General features: G+C 46.7%; 1 protein-coding gene across 2 annotated transcripts in view; it reads left to right on the top strand.

The window, feature by feature from the left end:
- The first annotated feature begins 1,558 nt into the window (after window positions 1–1,558).
- PPP2R2A (protein phosphatase 2 regulatory subunit Balpha) overlaps window positions 1,559–16,870 on the top strand; it is a 49,228-nt gene continuing 33,916 nt past the window's right edge. Inside the window, exons 1-2 of one of the 2 annotated variants that reach the window (XM_054270537.1) lie at window positions 1,559–1,634; window positions 4,054–4,128. In XM_054270537.1, the coding sequence (XP_054126512.1) occupies window positions 1,628–1,634; window positions 4,054–4,128 (82 nt within the window). In that variant the 5' untranslated portion in view covers window positions 1,559–1,627. Of the gene's footprint in view, window positions 1,635–3,398; window positions 3,451–4,053; window positions 4,129–16,870 lie in introns of those variants that run through there. The other variant, XM_054270536.1, reaches the window with a different exon arrangement.

The following is a 16,870-nucleotide window of genomic DNA, read 5'->3' as shown; positions in this document are numbered from 1 at the left end:
CTGTTTCATGCTAGACTTGACAAGCAATTCAAAAATTTTTTCATTTATAAAAGCATCCTCTTAGGTATTTAGACCTGGAAATGCAGAAATCAGTGTATGGGATGGTTTTGGAGGCTTGTTCCAAGTCACATTTCAAGTTTGTGGCAGCACTGGGTTTGCAGAATGAGCTTATGAATCTCCAAGTGAAATCTGGATTAGCAAGATCTACCCAGCCCAAGAAGAAAATGTTTGCACAAACATCTTTTAAGGGAAACTGATGACTTTCACAAGATCTTAAATAGATTGTACTGAATTAATTATCCCAGTCCTGTAGTTAACTACACACGAGACTGTAACTGGGACCCAGCAAGCTAAAAAGGAGCCTCCATCCTTCCCGAGCCAGCAGGAGCTGAGCCAAGCTGGGCTCGGCTGAAAGCCTTTCTTTGTGGATCTTGCTGGCTCTCAGTGTGAAAGGTGGATGGAGGCTAAAAATGGCTCGGGAGCATGGCTGGTGTATGCAGGGAATAGCAATGAGAACGGAGTGAAATCAGAGACTGAGCCCTGGACATTGTGGAAAGCATCCAAGGGGGTGGAAAATGCACAAGCAAACAGGTTATGTGTGGCTGCTGCACGGGGAAATGGCAGAAGGGAGCAAAAGGGAGGGGGGAGAAAAAAACCAACAAAACAAACCACAAAACCAAAGGACAAGTGAAAGGGAGATGCTCTAAGAGACACGAAGGGATTATCAGGGTAATGTTCTTGCCCCCGAGGGCGGTGGCTACTGAACAGGGGCACTGAAGAGGTACTCGGGGAATGGGCACGGCCCCAAGGCCGTTTGCATTTGAGCAAACGCTGCCAGGGATGCACAGGGCGGGATTTTGTGGTGTCTGTGCAGGGCCAGGAGCTGGATCGATGATCCCGGTGGGTCCTTTCCAACTCTGGATACTCGGCTTCATGAAGGGCGAGCCTGCGGGAGAGGGGTCAAGGAAGGAAGCGCTTCCTGCAGGGGAGTCCGGGGGGCAGCGGGGGCGGACACCGCAGCGCGGAGGGGCTGAGAGCGGGCGATGGCGGGCCGAGGGGCGGCAGCACCTCCGTGACAGCGGGCTGGGGCCGAGCTGAGGGACGGAGCGCCGCCATGAAGGCGGCAGATCGATGCCAGGCTGAGGGGCGGCAACCCCTCCATGAGGGCGGGCAAGGGCCGAGCTGAGCGGGGGTCGGCAGCCCCCGCCATGAGCGACGGAGCCTCGCCATGGGGATTGTCGATGCTAGGCTGAGGGGCGGCAGCCCCGCCAAGAGGGCAGGTGGAGCCGGGCTGAGGGCGGCCGATCGATGCCGAGCTGAGCAACGGCACCCCCGCCATGAGGGCTGACAGGAGCTGGGCAGGAACATGGTGGCGCCGCCCGCCCTCCTGAGGGCGGCTCGCTCCCGCCCCACGCTGACGTCACCCCCAGCTCTGCCGGCGCCATTTTGGACGCTCACCGCCGGGGGGGCCGGAGCGGGGCCGCCCCAGCCCCGCCGCGGCCGCGCCGCCGCCGCCTCCTCCATCCGCCGCCATCGCCGCCCGCCGCCGCCGCCCGCCCCGCGCCGCCCGCCCCGCCCGCGCAGCCCGCTCCGCCCGACCCGCCGCGGCCGCTATCGCCAGCACAACATGGCAGGTAAGGGCAGCCTGCCCCCCCTGCCCCGGCGTGGCTCGGGGGGCTCTCCCCGCTGCCTCCTTGGCTCCCGGCCGCCTCTCCTATTCCGCCTCGCTTGCGCCTTGCTGGTTGTGGGGTGGGTTTTTTATCCTCTCTTGTGGGAATTCGTGCTTTGCTCCCACCCGCCCCTCCTTCTCTCCGTTCTCGGGGGGGGAAAAAAAAAAGCATGGAAGAAGCAAGGTGGAGCGGGAAGTGGTGTGTTTTGGAGTTGAAGAGCTTGCAGGCAGGGTGGGTCTGCTGCCTTTTCGTGGAATCATGGAATGATTTGGGTGCGAAGGGACCTTAAAACCCGTCCAGTTCCACACCCTGGCATGGGCAGGGACACCTTCCGCTGTCCCAGGGTGCTCCAAGCCCCGTCCAGCCTGGCCTTAGACACTTCCAGGGATCCAGGGGCAGCCACAGCTGCTCTGGGCACCCTGTGCCAGGGCCTGCCCACCCTCATGGAGAAGAATTACTTTGCAATATCCCAGCTCAACCTACTCTTTGAGTCTGAGCCCATTCCCCCCCTGTGCTGTCACTACACGCTCTGGTGAAGAGTTTCCCCCTTGGGGCTTTGGGGTCGGTGCTTGTGGTTATTTCTCAGAAGTGCTGCCGTGCACGGAGAGGTTCCAGGTGCAGGCGGTGTCCAGATTGCAGTCGCACCCTTCTGTAGGGAGCAGCCTCTGAGCATCTGCAAATGCCTGTAAAATTTGGCACAGGGCGTAATTAAACAGCACAGGTCTCGCTGTGTTTTCTTTCCCATTCCTTCCACTGCTTGCTCCCCATTTCACATCCCGAAGTTGGTAGGCTTGGGAGTGTGTGTGCAGAACGGATCTCTTCCCTCTTACTTTTCCTTGCAATTTCTTCATTTGGAAATTTATTCATCCCCCTCCTCTGCACATGAATTGTCTTTTCAGTGCTTTGCATGTGGAGGAGCAAAGCATAGGAGGCTTTGTGAGGCTTGTGCTTTGCCTTTCCCCCCTACACCATATGCACATGCTCCACCCTCCTCTTGCCGTTTTAGTCGTGGGGGGAAAGAAGTGCCAACTTAGTTCAAGTAAATTGTATGGAAAAGAGGACTCGAGCTCGAAGTAGCAGGAGCAGTGATTCTCTCCAAGCTGTTCCCTTTAAGTGCTGCTGTGGTGCTGGCTGCTAAATGACAAATGAAGAAGTTGAAGAGAAGAGAATGTGTTGTAGGATTTTGGGGGAATGATGGGGGAGGGAAAGCATTTTGCCATCTCCTGCATAACTTGGTTCTGTTGCTTGCCTTCACCTCCTCAGGTTATGCAGCTGGATGTAATCCTTCAGGGAAGAATTTAAAGCAAGCGAAAAATGCAAACTCTATTCCAGGACTTCTTATTCTGAGACGCTTCATCTTTTCTGGAAAGATTATTTTCAGGCTTCTGATTTCTTTCTCTTTGAGTTTTTTTGACTCCCTTAACTTGGGAAGAGTCTCCTCCTGTATTCTTTGTTATCTCCAAAGCCCTACCAGAGCTCGGGATTAATGTGTAAATGCCATCTGTTGCTCAGCCGGTTTGAGTTGTGTGGAGGAAAAGTTCCATTTTGACAGTGGCTTTTGGAGGAAAAAAAAAAAAAGAAAAAAAAAAACAACTGAGGCAAGCCCATTTCTGGCTCTTCCTGTATGTCCTCAGCCCTGCAGTGATTTGCTCAGAATGAAATGCAAAAGAAATGGGTGGTGATTTTTGGTGTGTGTTTTGGTGGCACGGTTCAAATGAATCACTGCCTTCAGCCGAGGCAGTAATGTTCCTGAAGTTTTCTCTCCGATCCGTTTTCTACGGTAGTAGAACTTGTCCTCCTCCGATTGCTTGTTTGCTTTTCTGCTCGGATTTGCTGCTTTTTTTTTTAGGCTGCTAATTGCTTTCATTACTTCTGCGAAGAAACTCTAAAATTGTGGTAAAATTCTTTTTCTTTAGCCTTAAGTGCATAGGGTCGGCGCAGTGGGTTAGTGAAAGGAGGAGATGAATTGTGTGCTTGGTTTGTATTTGCTGGGAGATTGAACTTTTCTGAAAAAGCACAGCTCTGAGAGTTTCTATTTAAGCTGTTTGTGTGTGCGTTTGGGGGGTTCTGACTGCTCAAAGCTTTGTGTGAAACGCAGCCGATATTTTAAATTCAGAGTTCATGTTGCTTAGTCCAGCGAGCTTTGGTTGAGCGAAGCTTTTACTCTGCTTGTGCTTCCCTGTTTTTGACAAACCCTGCATTGAAGGCTGACAAAAACAATATCCAAAGGAAAAAGGTGGGGAGGGTGGTGTGTGATTGTGCCTCAGCCCTGCTGAGGAAGTGGGCGTGCACAGGCTCTGAAATGTGCAATCTGCAACCATTGTGTGCTTGTGCTGCTGCTCTTGGGGGGGCTCGCTTTATTGAATTGTTTTCATTTTTTTAGGAGCTGGAGGAGGAAATGACATTCAGTGGTGTTTTTCTCAGGTGAAAGGCGCTGTAGATGATGATGTAGCAGAAGGTAAGAGTCATATTTTTTACTGTTTTCTGACTTTTTAACCATTTCTTAGGTGGGGAGATGTGGATGTATCCCAGTGCTGCTGAGTGCACGTTGAGCAAAGCAAAGGGAATTTCCTGTGCATTCACATATCCAGATTCAGCTTTAAACTGGGCTTTGAAAGTATCGTTCAACACTCTTGTAAAAAAGTTCAGGCTTCCTAACTGTTTTTTTGCTGGAATTGTTTTCTGAGATTGTTAATATTTTTCAGATTTTTTGGCTTTTGATTTGTGTTTTTTCTTAATCTGCAAAATGGGGTATGTGATACTTTAATTCCACAAGGAGGTGTTGTTAGAATTAATATTTGTGCTCTTTGAAGATCTAAGTACTAGATGAAGTAATTACCCCAATCTTTCTAGCTCCTATTAACAAGAGGCAGAAGAAATCTGAATATTTGTGCATGCCTGCTTAATACATGAGGAGCAGCTTTGGCTTTGAAATAATACTGGAAATTGTCTGAAACTTTTCCAAGCTGGCAGTGACAAGTGTCATGTTCCACTAAGATGGCTGCCTCTGAATTTCAGTGCAAAAACTGCACTGTTTGATTTTTTTTTAATTTTTTTTTCCCTTGGATTTGGGATCATTGGAGGAATAGTGCTTTTCTCTGCTGTGATTGTTCTCGAGGAAAAATCTTACGAATTTCTTTGGCCATAAAGTCCTGTTGGCACCAAGCTGCCTTTAAGTTCATGAGTTAAAAGTTGTCTTTTGCAAGCAGTTGGCCTTGTCACTTATGTAATTCCTGGGTTTTTTTCTTTTTATTGCATATCTTGAATGCTCTGGCATACAAGTGAGATGAATGTTATATTTAGAAAAGCAGTAACTACAGTTTCCACTATTTCTCTGCTTGACGTGTGGTTCAGAGTAGCTTCCAAAGGCCAAAAGAAAATGAGGGTATAAATAGAACTGAATTGTTTTTATTTATTAGATGCAGCATGTGGCAAACGATGCACTGAGGCTTCTGTTGTTTGCAAGCTGGATTATGTTTTTTGGAAATGAGAAATCTGTAACAATTTCAAGTTTTATTTTAAATTCTTCAGCAAGTAGGTTTTAAAGCTTGAACTCAAAACTACTGTTAAATGTGGTATAACTTTTCCCCTGACAGATTTAAAATTCTGTAACCTTTGTTTTATTTACATATCAAACAAAATCCTTAATAAGTGCAAGTATAGCAGAAGTTGTGGTTCTGGTGAAGTTGTGGTGCTTGCAAATAATTCTTCATTAAGATAGATGTTGATATGCTTCTAGTAGTAATGTACTTACATATAGGCATAGAAAACAGCCTTTACAGGGATCTGGAAATGCAGAAGTGAGGAAATAGGAAGGAAGGACAGACTGAGCTGTTTTGAAGTGTTGCCCTCAGTGTGTTAGCAAAGGTGCCTTACCAGCCCTGTGCCTGTGCCAGGCTGGGGGCTGCCCTGGGCACTGCTGCAATCCTGGGCTGGACTTCTGGGAAGCCTTTGAGAGAATGAACTGGCTGCAGTTTCAGCAGGCCAGGCAGTTTGGTTTCCCAAACACTGTAACAATGTCCCATTTTTGGTTTGTAGACAGTGTAGCCTTCTGATTCTGTGACCCAAAGAGTGAAAAGAAATTTTGTTTCATTGTCAGCTATACCTGACTTAGGATGAGTCTTGAGGTCTGAAGTGTATTACACTGCAAGGTGCTGTGGAACTGAGCTGCCCAGGGAGAGATCCCAAGTATTGCTGATGTTGTGCTTGGCTGTAATTGGTGTGTGGAGCTGAAATTCTCCCGTACCTGTGTGTGTGGCCCCCACAATCCCTGCTGAAAGTTGGTGAAAGCAGTTGTGTGTGTTGATTTCTGGTTGTACATCACAGTGTCTCGCTGGAATTCTGTTGGAAGCATTATGTATCAGGATGGTTGCATTTTCCCATTTCCTAGCAATATTTCTGGCTTTAAGGTTCACTTCATGGTTCAGTTCACACAGACATGGAGCCTTATTGGAATATGAATCCCAGTATTACCAGTTAGATTGTGCCTGGGCCAGTCTGACCCTCGCTGCTGGGCCAAAGGCAGCAGCTGTGGTGTGTCACCCCAGAGACACCTTTAGCTTGCTGGAGGTTGCAGCTGGGCACTGAACAAGTCCAGGCTTGGTAGGAACTCCGTTTACCTCAGGAGGAAGGCTTCAGGCGATGGTGAAGACAAAGGAGATGGATTCTGCTGGAGGGTTTATATCCAGAGGTTTATTCCATGGTCACACAGGTCTGAATGTGAGCAACAGCTCCAACAGAATCCCGAGCACATGGTCTGATCACCTTTTTAAGCTCCTGGGGCAGGGGGAGGGGAGGGGACAGGTGAGCCACCCAACCAGGTGAGAGGGGCAGGGTCTCAGGGGAGGATGGCACCCAGACAGGCCAATGACCCCCGGGCCTGAGGGGCGTCCTTTGAACGTGATGAACCACAGGAGGCCTTGCTGGAATGTCAAAAGTGATTGACAGCCCAGCAGGGGGCGAGGGGGGAAGGGGAAGAGGGGCATTGGCACACCTGGGAAGGGACCCGGAAGTTTAAAACAGGACATTACAACACACTGCAACAGAGCCTTGTGTGGTTCTTGCACCAACTGCAGCAGCAGCTTCTGGTCTGTTGGAATATCCAATGCCAAATTGATGGTGGGTCCGAGTGCAGTCTGAGGACCTTTATTGTTCCCTGCCTTTCCTTCTGCTCTCTTGGGGCAGGCCCGCAGTGAAAGCTAAAGGAAATCTTCCTGTCTGGAGCTGCAATGACTCTGTGAGCACTGTGGGCTGCCAGAGAACAGGTCTGCACTGCAGTCACACCTGTGCTGAGCATGGCACCAGGTTGTGTGCGAGGCCTGAGTTTGGAACGGCTACAGAGCTCAAAATCTAAACAGCAGTTTGTTGTGGAATGCTGAACTTTCACTGAAAACAAATGGAAATAATTGGGAGTTTTACTTTCTGTTTTCCTTCTCTTGGTTACTTAGTGTTGCAATATTTACATTGGAAAGCTGTCCTGAACGAAACCAAAGCAGAGATAACCAGGAAAACGAGATCATTTAATTGCATTAATCAATGGGATACAAACCCAGTGGTCTCCCTCCAGTGATTTGTCTATAAAACAGGCCCGTGGAGAATAACATTTTGGACAGTAACACTTTGAATACAGTAACAGTTGTACCAACTTTAAAAAGCCTGTCAAAAATGCTATTCTGTAGCTTCCAGTATGGATCAGGCCAGAGCTGACCTCCAGCCTTCCCATCACATGTATCACCTGGAGTTCTTTAGATACTTGCACTAGGCTGGCTAGTTGTTACAAAGTCAATATTTGGTGGCTTTGGTGGCTGAAACATGAACTCTGATACACAGTCTTTAATTTTCTGGCTTTCCAACCACTGTGTGATGGATGGATGTGACATGGAAGGGGAAGGGGAGGGGAAATTGTGTCACTGAAGCCTGGGCAAAGATGGCACTGAGCTTGCATGTGGGGCCTGCGTGGGTCACTGCTGTGGCAAAGTTTTTCTACTGAAAATGTGAATGTGAGGGGCTGTCGCTGACGGACACGAAAGAACACAAGCACACCACCACTCTCAAGGTGAAGGGAAAAAAGGGAAGTTTTATTCTCTGACTCTAATATTTATAGTTTTACAAAAATGACAGTAGATTAGAAAGTGACAGTGACACTTCTACAATGACACAAGTCAAACTAACAGTCTATCAACTCTCTCTTCTTCTATAAAAAATTGAAAAACAATGAGTTATTTACAAAAAGTGTGTGAAAAAGTTCACTACAAGAATGTCAACATCAGAAAACTTAAAAAAATCTTAAAAAACCAAAACAACAAGGGACAGAAGTAGCCTCTGTTCCCTTGGCATGTATGGAATTTACCCTTGCTTGTAAGCTGTGGCCTGATCACAGTTGAGCACAGAAATCAGGTTATAAATTGAAGTACCGGTGTCAGCTTCATTATAACTCTGGTCCTTAATTTTAATTGATTCTAGTGATTTATCAGTGTGTTGGATGAGGACAAAGGTTGTTGTGGTGTGTGCTGCCTCTCTGAAATAGCTTTCCTCCCTACTGAGTTTTGTATTTTCATAGTTTCATCGACAGGTCTTCTGGGGTGGAGAATGCAGAGTGCTTGTTTGTGAAAGTTCACTGATCAGGTTATCAAAAGTGTCTGTAATATACAGATCTCTTTCTTTTGTGCCATCACAGTTTCAGTACGAGTGAGACTTAATTGTCCAGAAATACTCTGGTGTTTTCTTAGTGGAAGCTTCTTTTATGAGCATAATTATAGAAAAGGATTACAAAGATTTTGTTGGTTATACTCTTTTGCTGTTCTTCAGAATGTGACACAATAGCAACTGCAGTTGGAGCAGCTGAGTGTTGTGAGTTTAAACTGCCTCTGCAAACTACACACTTGCTAATGGAGTGAGTTTGTACTTCAGGACTCATTCAGTCAATTTGTTTAATTGCTCAGCAGAAGGAGAAGAGTCAAGCAGCTCTAGCAATGTTCTTTCAGGTGTAATTCAAAGATATGTAAAGGTCTGATAGTCCAGGTCCAAGGCTGGGAGCCAGGAACTTGTGTCCTAAGCTCTAACCCTGAATGATTACTGCTCATCTTGGGCAAGTTGTTTAACTGTTTCGTGCCCAAATTGTCTCTGAAAGAAGCATTTGAATATCTGCTGTGCTTGCTATTACCAACTTGATTTATGCTTGATGTTTTGTTAATTATCTGTGATTTGCTTCATGTCTTCTCTTAGAGCCAAACATGGCTGTGTCTGTTTTAGAGTGAAAATGATGACCAGATAAAATTCTGTCGCTGGCTTGTGTGTGGTGAAAGACTGAAACAAAATTGGGCATTTCCCTGGTTCAGGAATGCTTGCTGTGTTTGGTTCTAGGTGTGTTATGTCTGTCAGATGGAGTTGGATACTTACTTTTGACAGATTTCAGACTTGCAGAGCAGCAATGGGGACTGATGTTGCTTCAGCAATGGCAGTTTGTCTTGAATGCATGAAAAGTGTTATTTCTGAATAAAGAGAAGTGAAGGCAGGAATATGGATGGCTATAAAAAGGTTGTTTACTGCAATCTGCAGGTTTTGGGTTGTTTGGTGGCTTGTTTTTTGGTTTTTGTTTGTTTTTTTTATTTTGGGATTTTTATGTTTAGGGTTTTTTTGTTTTTCTGGTGTTTTTTTCTATGAGGATTGATGGAATTGGAGAGGAGAAAAAACTCTCAGAGAATAAGAGTGACAGTGAGGTTGCAGTAATATTGCTGAGGGAAGATTGGGATATAGTTGTGGGAGGGAAGCTAATTTGGGTTTTAAGAGCTGTGGTTATGTTCTCTATGCTCATGAGGTACCATCATTTCCAAGGAGCAAGGCCTAGTAACAGGTTTGTTTTTAAGAGCTAGTTTGAAATATGCTGTGGATGAGAAAAGAAAGAGCCAAGGTTAGAGTCCTGTTCTGTATTCCTGAGTGTGCTTCTGTGTTTGAGCTCTTCAGCTGCTCAGAGAATGCATCTAGAGAGAGAAATGGGTGCTGTGTTCTGGGAGCTGCTGCTCTGCAGGACTGGAGTGTGCATTTACAGTGTGCAGTCCCCACACAAAGGGCATTCAGCAGCAGATAAATAAGCAGCGACTGTTCAGCTCCCCAGAAGTAATTCAGTTCTCTCTCTTGCACGGGTTTGGAAGCTGGGGCACTTCAGCTTGTCACTCAGGGATTTTTCTGTCCCTTCTGAGAGGTGTTGCTGTTCTTGGAATCTGTCTGAAGTTAAAAATGAGTTATTAAAAAGGCTTTTGTGTTGGAAATGCACTGCTGGAGTGTGATCAAACCATCAGACCCCACAGCACACACGAGTGCAAGCTAGGCTGTCAGCAGCAATCTGGATGGAGTACAGCTCTGCATCAGCTTTGTGAAACTTTTTAGCTTTTCATCTTATAGCTGCTACCTAAATGCTTCTGCTTTGGCTAGTTCTGCTGTAGGAATGGGCACAGTTTGTCTTGAATGCATGAAAAGTGTAGTAGCTGTAGAATGTGTTTGTGCTGTAGTAGCTGTAGAATGTGTTTTTGAAGAGCTAAAATGAAGACTAAATCTCCCAGTGGATGCAGAGCTGAAGGAAGAGTTAAAAGCTGAGTGTTCCAAGCTGTGCTCTCTGTCCAATGAAGGGTTAAAGCTGGGTGTCCCAAGGAAGGGTTAAAGCTGGGTGTCCCAAGGAAGGGTTAAAGCTGGGTGTTCCAATGAAGGGTTAAAGCTGGGTGTTCCAGGCTGTGCTGTCTGTCCAATAAAGGGTTAACGCTGGGTGTTCCAATGAAGGGTTAACGCTGTCTGTCCCATGAAGGGTTAACGCTGGGTATTCCAGGCTGTCTGTCCCATGAAGGGTTAACGCTGTCTGTCCCATGAAGGGTTAACGCTGTCTGTCCCATGAAGGGTTAACGCTGGGTGTCCCAAGGAAGGGTTAACGCTGGGTGTTCCCGTGTTCCCAGCCGCACTCTGTCCCATGAAGGGTTAACGCTGGATGTTCAGGCTGTCTGTCCCATGAGGGGTTAACGCTGGCTGTCCCATGAAGGGTTAACGCTGGGTGTTCAGGCTGGCTGTCCCATGAGGGGTTAACGCTGGCTGTCCCATGAGGGGTTAACGCTGGCTGTCCCATGAGGGGTTAACGCTGGGTGTTCAGGCTGGCTGTCCCATGAGGGGTTAACGCTGGCTGTCCCATGAGGGGTTAACGCTGGCTGTCCCATGAAGGGTTAACGCTGGGTGTCCCATGAGGGGTTAACGCTGGCTGTCCCATGAAGGGTTAACGCTGGCTGTCCCATGAGGGGTTAACGCTGGCTGTCCCATGAAGGGTTAACGCTGGCTGTCCCATGAGGGGTTAACGCTGGCTGTCCCATGAAGGGTTAACGCTGGCTGTCCCATGAGGGGTTAACGCTGGCTGTCCCATGAAGGGTTAACGCTGGCTGTCCCATGAGGGGTTAACGCTGTCTGTCCCATGAGGGGTTAACGCTGGCTGTCCCATGAAGGGTTAACGCTGGCTGTCCCATGAAGGGTTAACGCTGGCTGTCCCATGAGGGGTTAACGCTGGCTGTCCCATGAGGGGTTAACGCTGGGTGTCCCATGAGGGGTTAACGCTGGGTGTTCAGGCTGTCTGTCCCATGAGGGGTTAACGCTGGCTGTCCCATGAAGGGTTAACGCTGGCTGTCCCATGAGGGGTTAACGCTGGCTGTCCCATGAAGGGTTAACGCTGGCTGTCCCATGAAGGGTTAACGCTGGCTGTCCCAGCGTTCCCAGCCGCTCTCTCTGTCCCCCGCCCCTCTCTGTTCCCCTCCCTGCCCGTTCAGGCCCAGCTGCGTTTGGCCGCGTTTCTGTCACCCGCGCTCCTTCCGCTCCCCGGCATGGCCGCTCACCTCAGAGCACGGTGAATTTGTTGGGGAAGCTGATCCAGCTGAAAAATTGGTAAAATCTCGGTTTTCACTGGATTGTTTTTGGGCTGAATTGAGCCCTGCTGCGATTGTCAGAGCTCTGCGTGTGCCCATGGCAGTGTGCAGAGCGCTCAGGGAGCAGGAGCAGCTCTGGAAGAAGATCGGTCTCTTTTAGGACCTTACCAAGAGTAGGCAGTGCGAGACCCTGATTGGTCTCTGAGTGCTGTGCTGCTATGAAGGGTAAAATCAGCTGCTAAAAAGAACTTTAAACCTTTGCTGTTCAAGCTCCATACTTTGAACATGTGCTATCTGCAGGCCAGCAATAAAAATCACTGTTACAGTATCAGAATTATTTTGTGATGTGTTTTTTTATAGTACACATGGAGTGGGTTTTCCACTGTGTCCACACAAGCAGTCTGTGGAAATGGGATTTATTCGCCGTTGTTTCGAGCTCTGTTAGTAAAATGAGCTTGTTAATATCAGTGCAAGTTAAGTTTCTTTGAAGTTGTTGTAGGAAATAATACCAATTAAATGGGAGGTGGGTTATTACTGATTAATTTATTGTAAAGCACTTTAAAAAAAATCTGACAAATTATAATCTTCTCTTGTCGTGTCTTATCAGTCTTAATATGATTTGCAAAATGGATCCCTTTTTTAGGGTTTCATCTTCACCTAAATGGATGTATTGTCTTGCATGAAATGCTGCAGAATTAGTCTGCCTTTGTTTTAGCTGCTGTTAAAGTGTGTATGCAATTAAATCTGCTCTGTGTGCCTCGTGGAGCAAAAACATCAATTACTGATGGTACCCAGCTAAGGCTGCAGTTTGTCCTTTCATCTGTGGGAAACACTGTGCTCCCACAATAATTTCATTCTAGAAGATGTTTTAATAACTGCCTTAAGGGTATTTTTCAGGCCTTTTCTCCTGTTTTCAGTGCTCTGTAGTATATGCAGCACCATAACTGTGTCTACAGTATTTTTAGTGTGGAATGAAAGTTTAGCAGCACAAATGAGTGTTCAGCAATCACGTGAAACTGTGGTTTGCACTCAAAGAAGTTATTGAAAGGAGTAAAAAGCCTTGGCTTAGGTTGATGTTTAAGTTGTGAATGTGAACAGTTTCCCTGTTCCAATGAAGATGAAAGCCGACAAATGCAGGAAGTATTTATTAATCCAAACCAATTTGGAATAATCTCTTTCACGAAGCAGTGGTAGCTCTTGCACTCAAATTCACAATGCAGGGATGGTTTTCTAGGCTTTAAACTTGAGTGGAACACGTGTAATTATAGCTTTGTTACATTGCCACAGCTCAGTTGTGCTCTTGCAACATGCGCCAGCTAAATGCTGCTTTTGTAAGGTCAGCGTGTCAGTAAACTGGAAATAGATGGGACATTGCCTTCTTCTATGTCTTTGAAAATGGGGAAAGCATAAAAAAAGTATTAAAAGGTAAAATATTGATACCTTGTGTGTGCACACTTGTTAATAATTGTATGTAGCAGGATTTCCCTAGTTGAATATAGGGTTATGAACAAAAATTCAGTTGATTTTTTTCTGTGAGAAAAAAAGTTACCACTACTGCTGGGCTGCTGCCTGTGTTATGGTAATTACGGGTCGTTGTCGTTAATGGTTGTTTTTGTATCAGTAAAAGCCCTGGCTGGGGCGAGTTAATGGCCCTTCTCTGACACAGTGAAGGGTGGGGACCTTCCCAAACAGTGAGGAGAAGAGACCTGGAGGGGGGGTTATGCAAAGTGACTCCAGGCCCAGCATGCTGTGTGGGTCCCCCGCTCCGAATGTACTGAGAAGACCCCAAAAACAACGAGCCAAATAAGAGTTGAGAGACTGGAGTGATGTCTGGACGTGAGGAGCCGAGTGCTGAGCCTGCAGAGACGCGGAACACCTTCGGAGTTCCTCTTGCCCTGAGCGTGGGAGTCGTCCCTGGCGGTGAGACCGAGCTGACTGGGCTGGGAGGACCAACATCGGACGGGATCACCACGCCCTAAAGGCTCCCACGAGGATCTGATCCCCAGCTCTGCCCCTGGTGCACAGAGCTGTGCATATCCTCCTCCTCTGAGTCGCCCTAGGACACGCGATGGGGACTGCAGCCCCGCCGAGCTGCCCAATCCTGAGCTGATCACTTTTAATAAAGGCATTAAAAAGGAGAAGAAGTCTCCTGGCCCTGTTTATTTCATATAGTGCTGCTCACTTTCTGGCTTCCCACCCAGGCCTGCTGTGCAGCACTGTTCCATCAGTGTGCTCTTGCCTGGCTCTGGAGTGGCTGCGAGGTTTTGGGTTGTTCATTTCCCTTTGAAATCCAGTAGCACCATCAGGTTCTGCTGCTGTGCACTGATGTTACTGAAAACAATTATTTGAGGCCTCTCTGTGTGACTGTAATCCAGTGAGAGAAACAGAAGTGGCTGGAAGCTTCTTGCTTTCCTCTCCTAACTTATCAATCTTTTGTTAGGCACTGGAGGAGAAGCTATTCGTTTGGTCAGCCATTCTTCACCAAAATGCATTTTCCTCTCAGCCATCCCCAAGTGACAGCACCATGAAGGGAACCAGCATATTTAGGTCATGTGCAGTCCCTGAGGCAATTCTGTTTGCATCTAATTTTGGAAGAAAATTTTAGGGTCAGGAAAAAAGTGTTTTAAAGAGTTGTATTGTAAGATTGATTTCTCCAAATATATAGAAGGTGTTTTGTGTGGAAACATTCCCTTTTGTGTTTTCGATTGCAGTTCTTAAATTAATGCTCTGGGAATAATGAGAGCTCCAAACATACACAGTTGGCACTCTGCTCAGGTTCTCAAAACCAAAGATAATTGCATTAATTATTTGCATTAATTCAGGAACAGTTGAGGTAGTTGAGACTTCATATTATAGTTGCTTATTTAAAATATGGTAAATACAGTGTAATTTCTATTATATTCTTGTTTGTTGAATGCCAGTAACTATATTTTCCCTTGTTTTTTCAATGACTATAAAAAGCATTTCAGTGACCATTCTTTGATCCTTAGAAGCAGTTATTTTAGCTGTCATTTGTGCTCTTGTTAAATGGTGATTTGAGAAGTCATGAGCTATGTTTGTGTATAGTGCTTATAAATGTAGTCTGAAGGCCTCGCTTTATTTTCAAATAACTTGGGAGTGAATTGGTCCAGTGGACAAGAGCTACATACTGAAATAAAGCTTTGGCTTTCATAAAAATGTAATGACTCAAAGACACTTGTTTGAGAGTCCTTGGGCTGTTTTCCAGTGGAATTGCCTAACAAGCCCCTGACTTCTCTGGTTCTGCTTTTGGTGCATTGAGTAGGGAGTAACATATAGATGTATTGAAGATGATAAAGAAAATCTTGGATTATTTTTTAATAAATACCCAGTTTGGCTTGTTTTGAAGTGTGACCTTGGTGTGGGAAGAGGAATTAGAACTCAGATTCCACCCCAGCCTGCCTGTAGGTTTGTTGTCATTTCAAGTATGAGAGAAATGGTCCTTCCCAGTGCCTCTGCCTGTCAGTGCCTTCAGCTGAGCCAGGGGATCCCTGAGCTCCAGAGTGGGCACTTGGGGAAACCAACCCAAGTGAAAATTACATCTCTTGGATCCCTTTTGGATTCATTTTATTCCACATCAGCTTCTCCGGACTTAATTTGTCCAACTTACAGCAAACGTTTGTGGTGGGATAGGTGGAGTTCTACAGGAATGGGATGAGAGGTGAGAGGACAGATTGCTTCTTTTGGAGAGTTGCTAATGGTTCTAAGGCAGCATGGGAAGCTGTGGAATTGGAAACAATTCAGCCTCCTCAGCCTTTTCACATTCACAGTTGATCCCTGCTTGTCCATAGTCTGCCTTTCACATGAAAATTCAGCTTTCAGTGCACTGAGATGTGTATCTGAGGACATTTCTTCTCATGGATCAATATGAACAAGCAGCTGTTGAAGTTGAAGCCTGCAGTGTTCATTCTGTAGCCCAGCAGTGAGAAAATGGCTCTGTTTATAGAGGTAATAGTCAAACATTCATAGACTGTTTTACTGGAACGTGGAACTGGCAGGAATGGCTTTTTGTCCAGAAGTTTAAAACTTTCTGTATAATCCTTTCTGCTTTTTTTCAGTCAGTTCTCCTCAAAGCTTTGTGTCATTGTTTTGGTTTAGTTTTATTTGTTTGTTTAAGCTAAATCCTACACTCCTTTCTTTTGTGTGTGTGCGTGTTAAGGAAGCATCTAGAGTCTTTCATTTGATTCCAGATCCTTCTGGAAGTGGTGACCTGCTCTGGGAAGCAGCAGGAGCTGAGAGCAGGGCTGTGTTCCTGCAGCAGGACACGTGCTATGCTTAACCCAGTGTCCTGGGGTGACGTTATGATGCTTGTATCCCCATTCATCTGTTCTGTGCCTTTAAGACCGGCTCTGAAGAGTGGAAGTTTTGTTTGGGTTTCTCTTATCAGGGACACAGAGACGAGCAGTACATAGGGCTGTTTTTTCACTTCTTGCTTCAGCTTGCTGCTTTACTTGCTCCCTTTTCTGCTCTTGCTTCTGCTCTGCTTTGGCCTCTGCTTATTAGCTAGTTCTAGCTAAACAGTCCACATTCCTTCCTGGACTGTTTCTCCTCTCCTGTTTCTGTGACCATCTCGAACCTGCTCCGGACTGGGACCCGGGAACCCGAAGGTTTGGCTGCAGCAGCTGCCCCAGCGCCGGAGGGACTGAGAACAGAGCAACCACCCCCGAAAGAGACTTTCTGATTTTGTCATCTTTCTCAGAGCGGTGTCATCTGGTATTGTTCATTTTGTGTGCTGGGGGGGTGCTGTGCCAGTCAAATAAACAGGTTCTTTCCACTTCTCTCCAAGGAATTTTTTCCCGAACCGGTTGGGGGGAGGGGCCGTGTGGGTTCGCTTTCTGGAGGGGCCCTCCTTTGCAGATTCTTTAACAAATTTGCCCTAAACCAGGACAAAATATTGGCGCCCTAAACCAGTACACCCAGCTCGTTTGTGTCTCCCAGTAATGAGGTGCCTCAGAGGAAAGGGCAGGAGGAAGACAAAGAGCGTTTGAAACAAAACAAAATCCCTTGGATATTCTGCACATGAGTTCTTGGCTTCCTGCAGCTTGGGGATGCTTTTGCTTGCTGTGACCTGAGGAAGCTCATCCCAAGCCTGGCAGTACCAAACATCTGCCTGTTTAGAGCATTAATATCATAGAATATTTTGCCTGTTTCTGGAGGATGCCCATCATTCTGCTGGCTCTGAACTGGCATCAGCAGCTGTGCAGCCAGGTCAGGGTGCAGCGCTGCTGCTGGGTGTTTGTGCACTCTGCTTAGCAGCTTGTCTGTGGTAGAAAATGCCTGTGAGGGTTGGAT

Source organism: Melozone crissalis, unplaced genomic scaffold (genome assembly GCF_028551555.1).
Source record: "Melozone crissalis strain CALT ecotype California unplaced genomic scaffold, PUWL_Pcris_2 ptg000010l_1, whole genome shotgun sequence".
NCBI classification, from domain to species: Eukaryota; Metazoa; Chordata; class Aves; order Passeriformes; family Passerellidae; genus Melozone; species Melozone crissalis.
The sequence above is the reverse complement of the archived record's forward strand: the minus strand, read 5'-3'. Positions and strand labels throughout refer to the sequence as shown.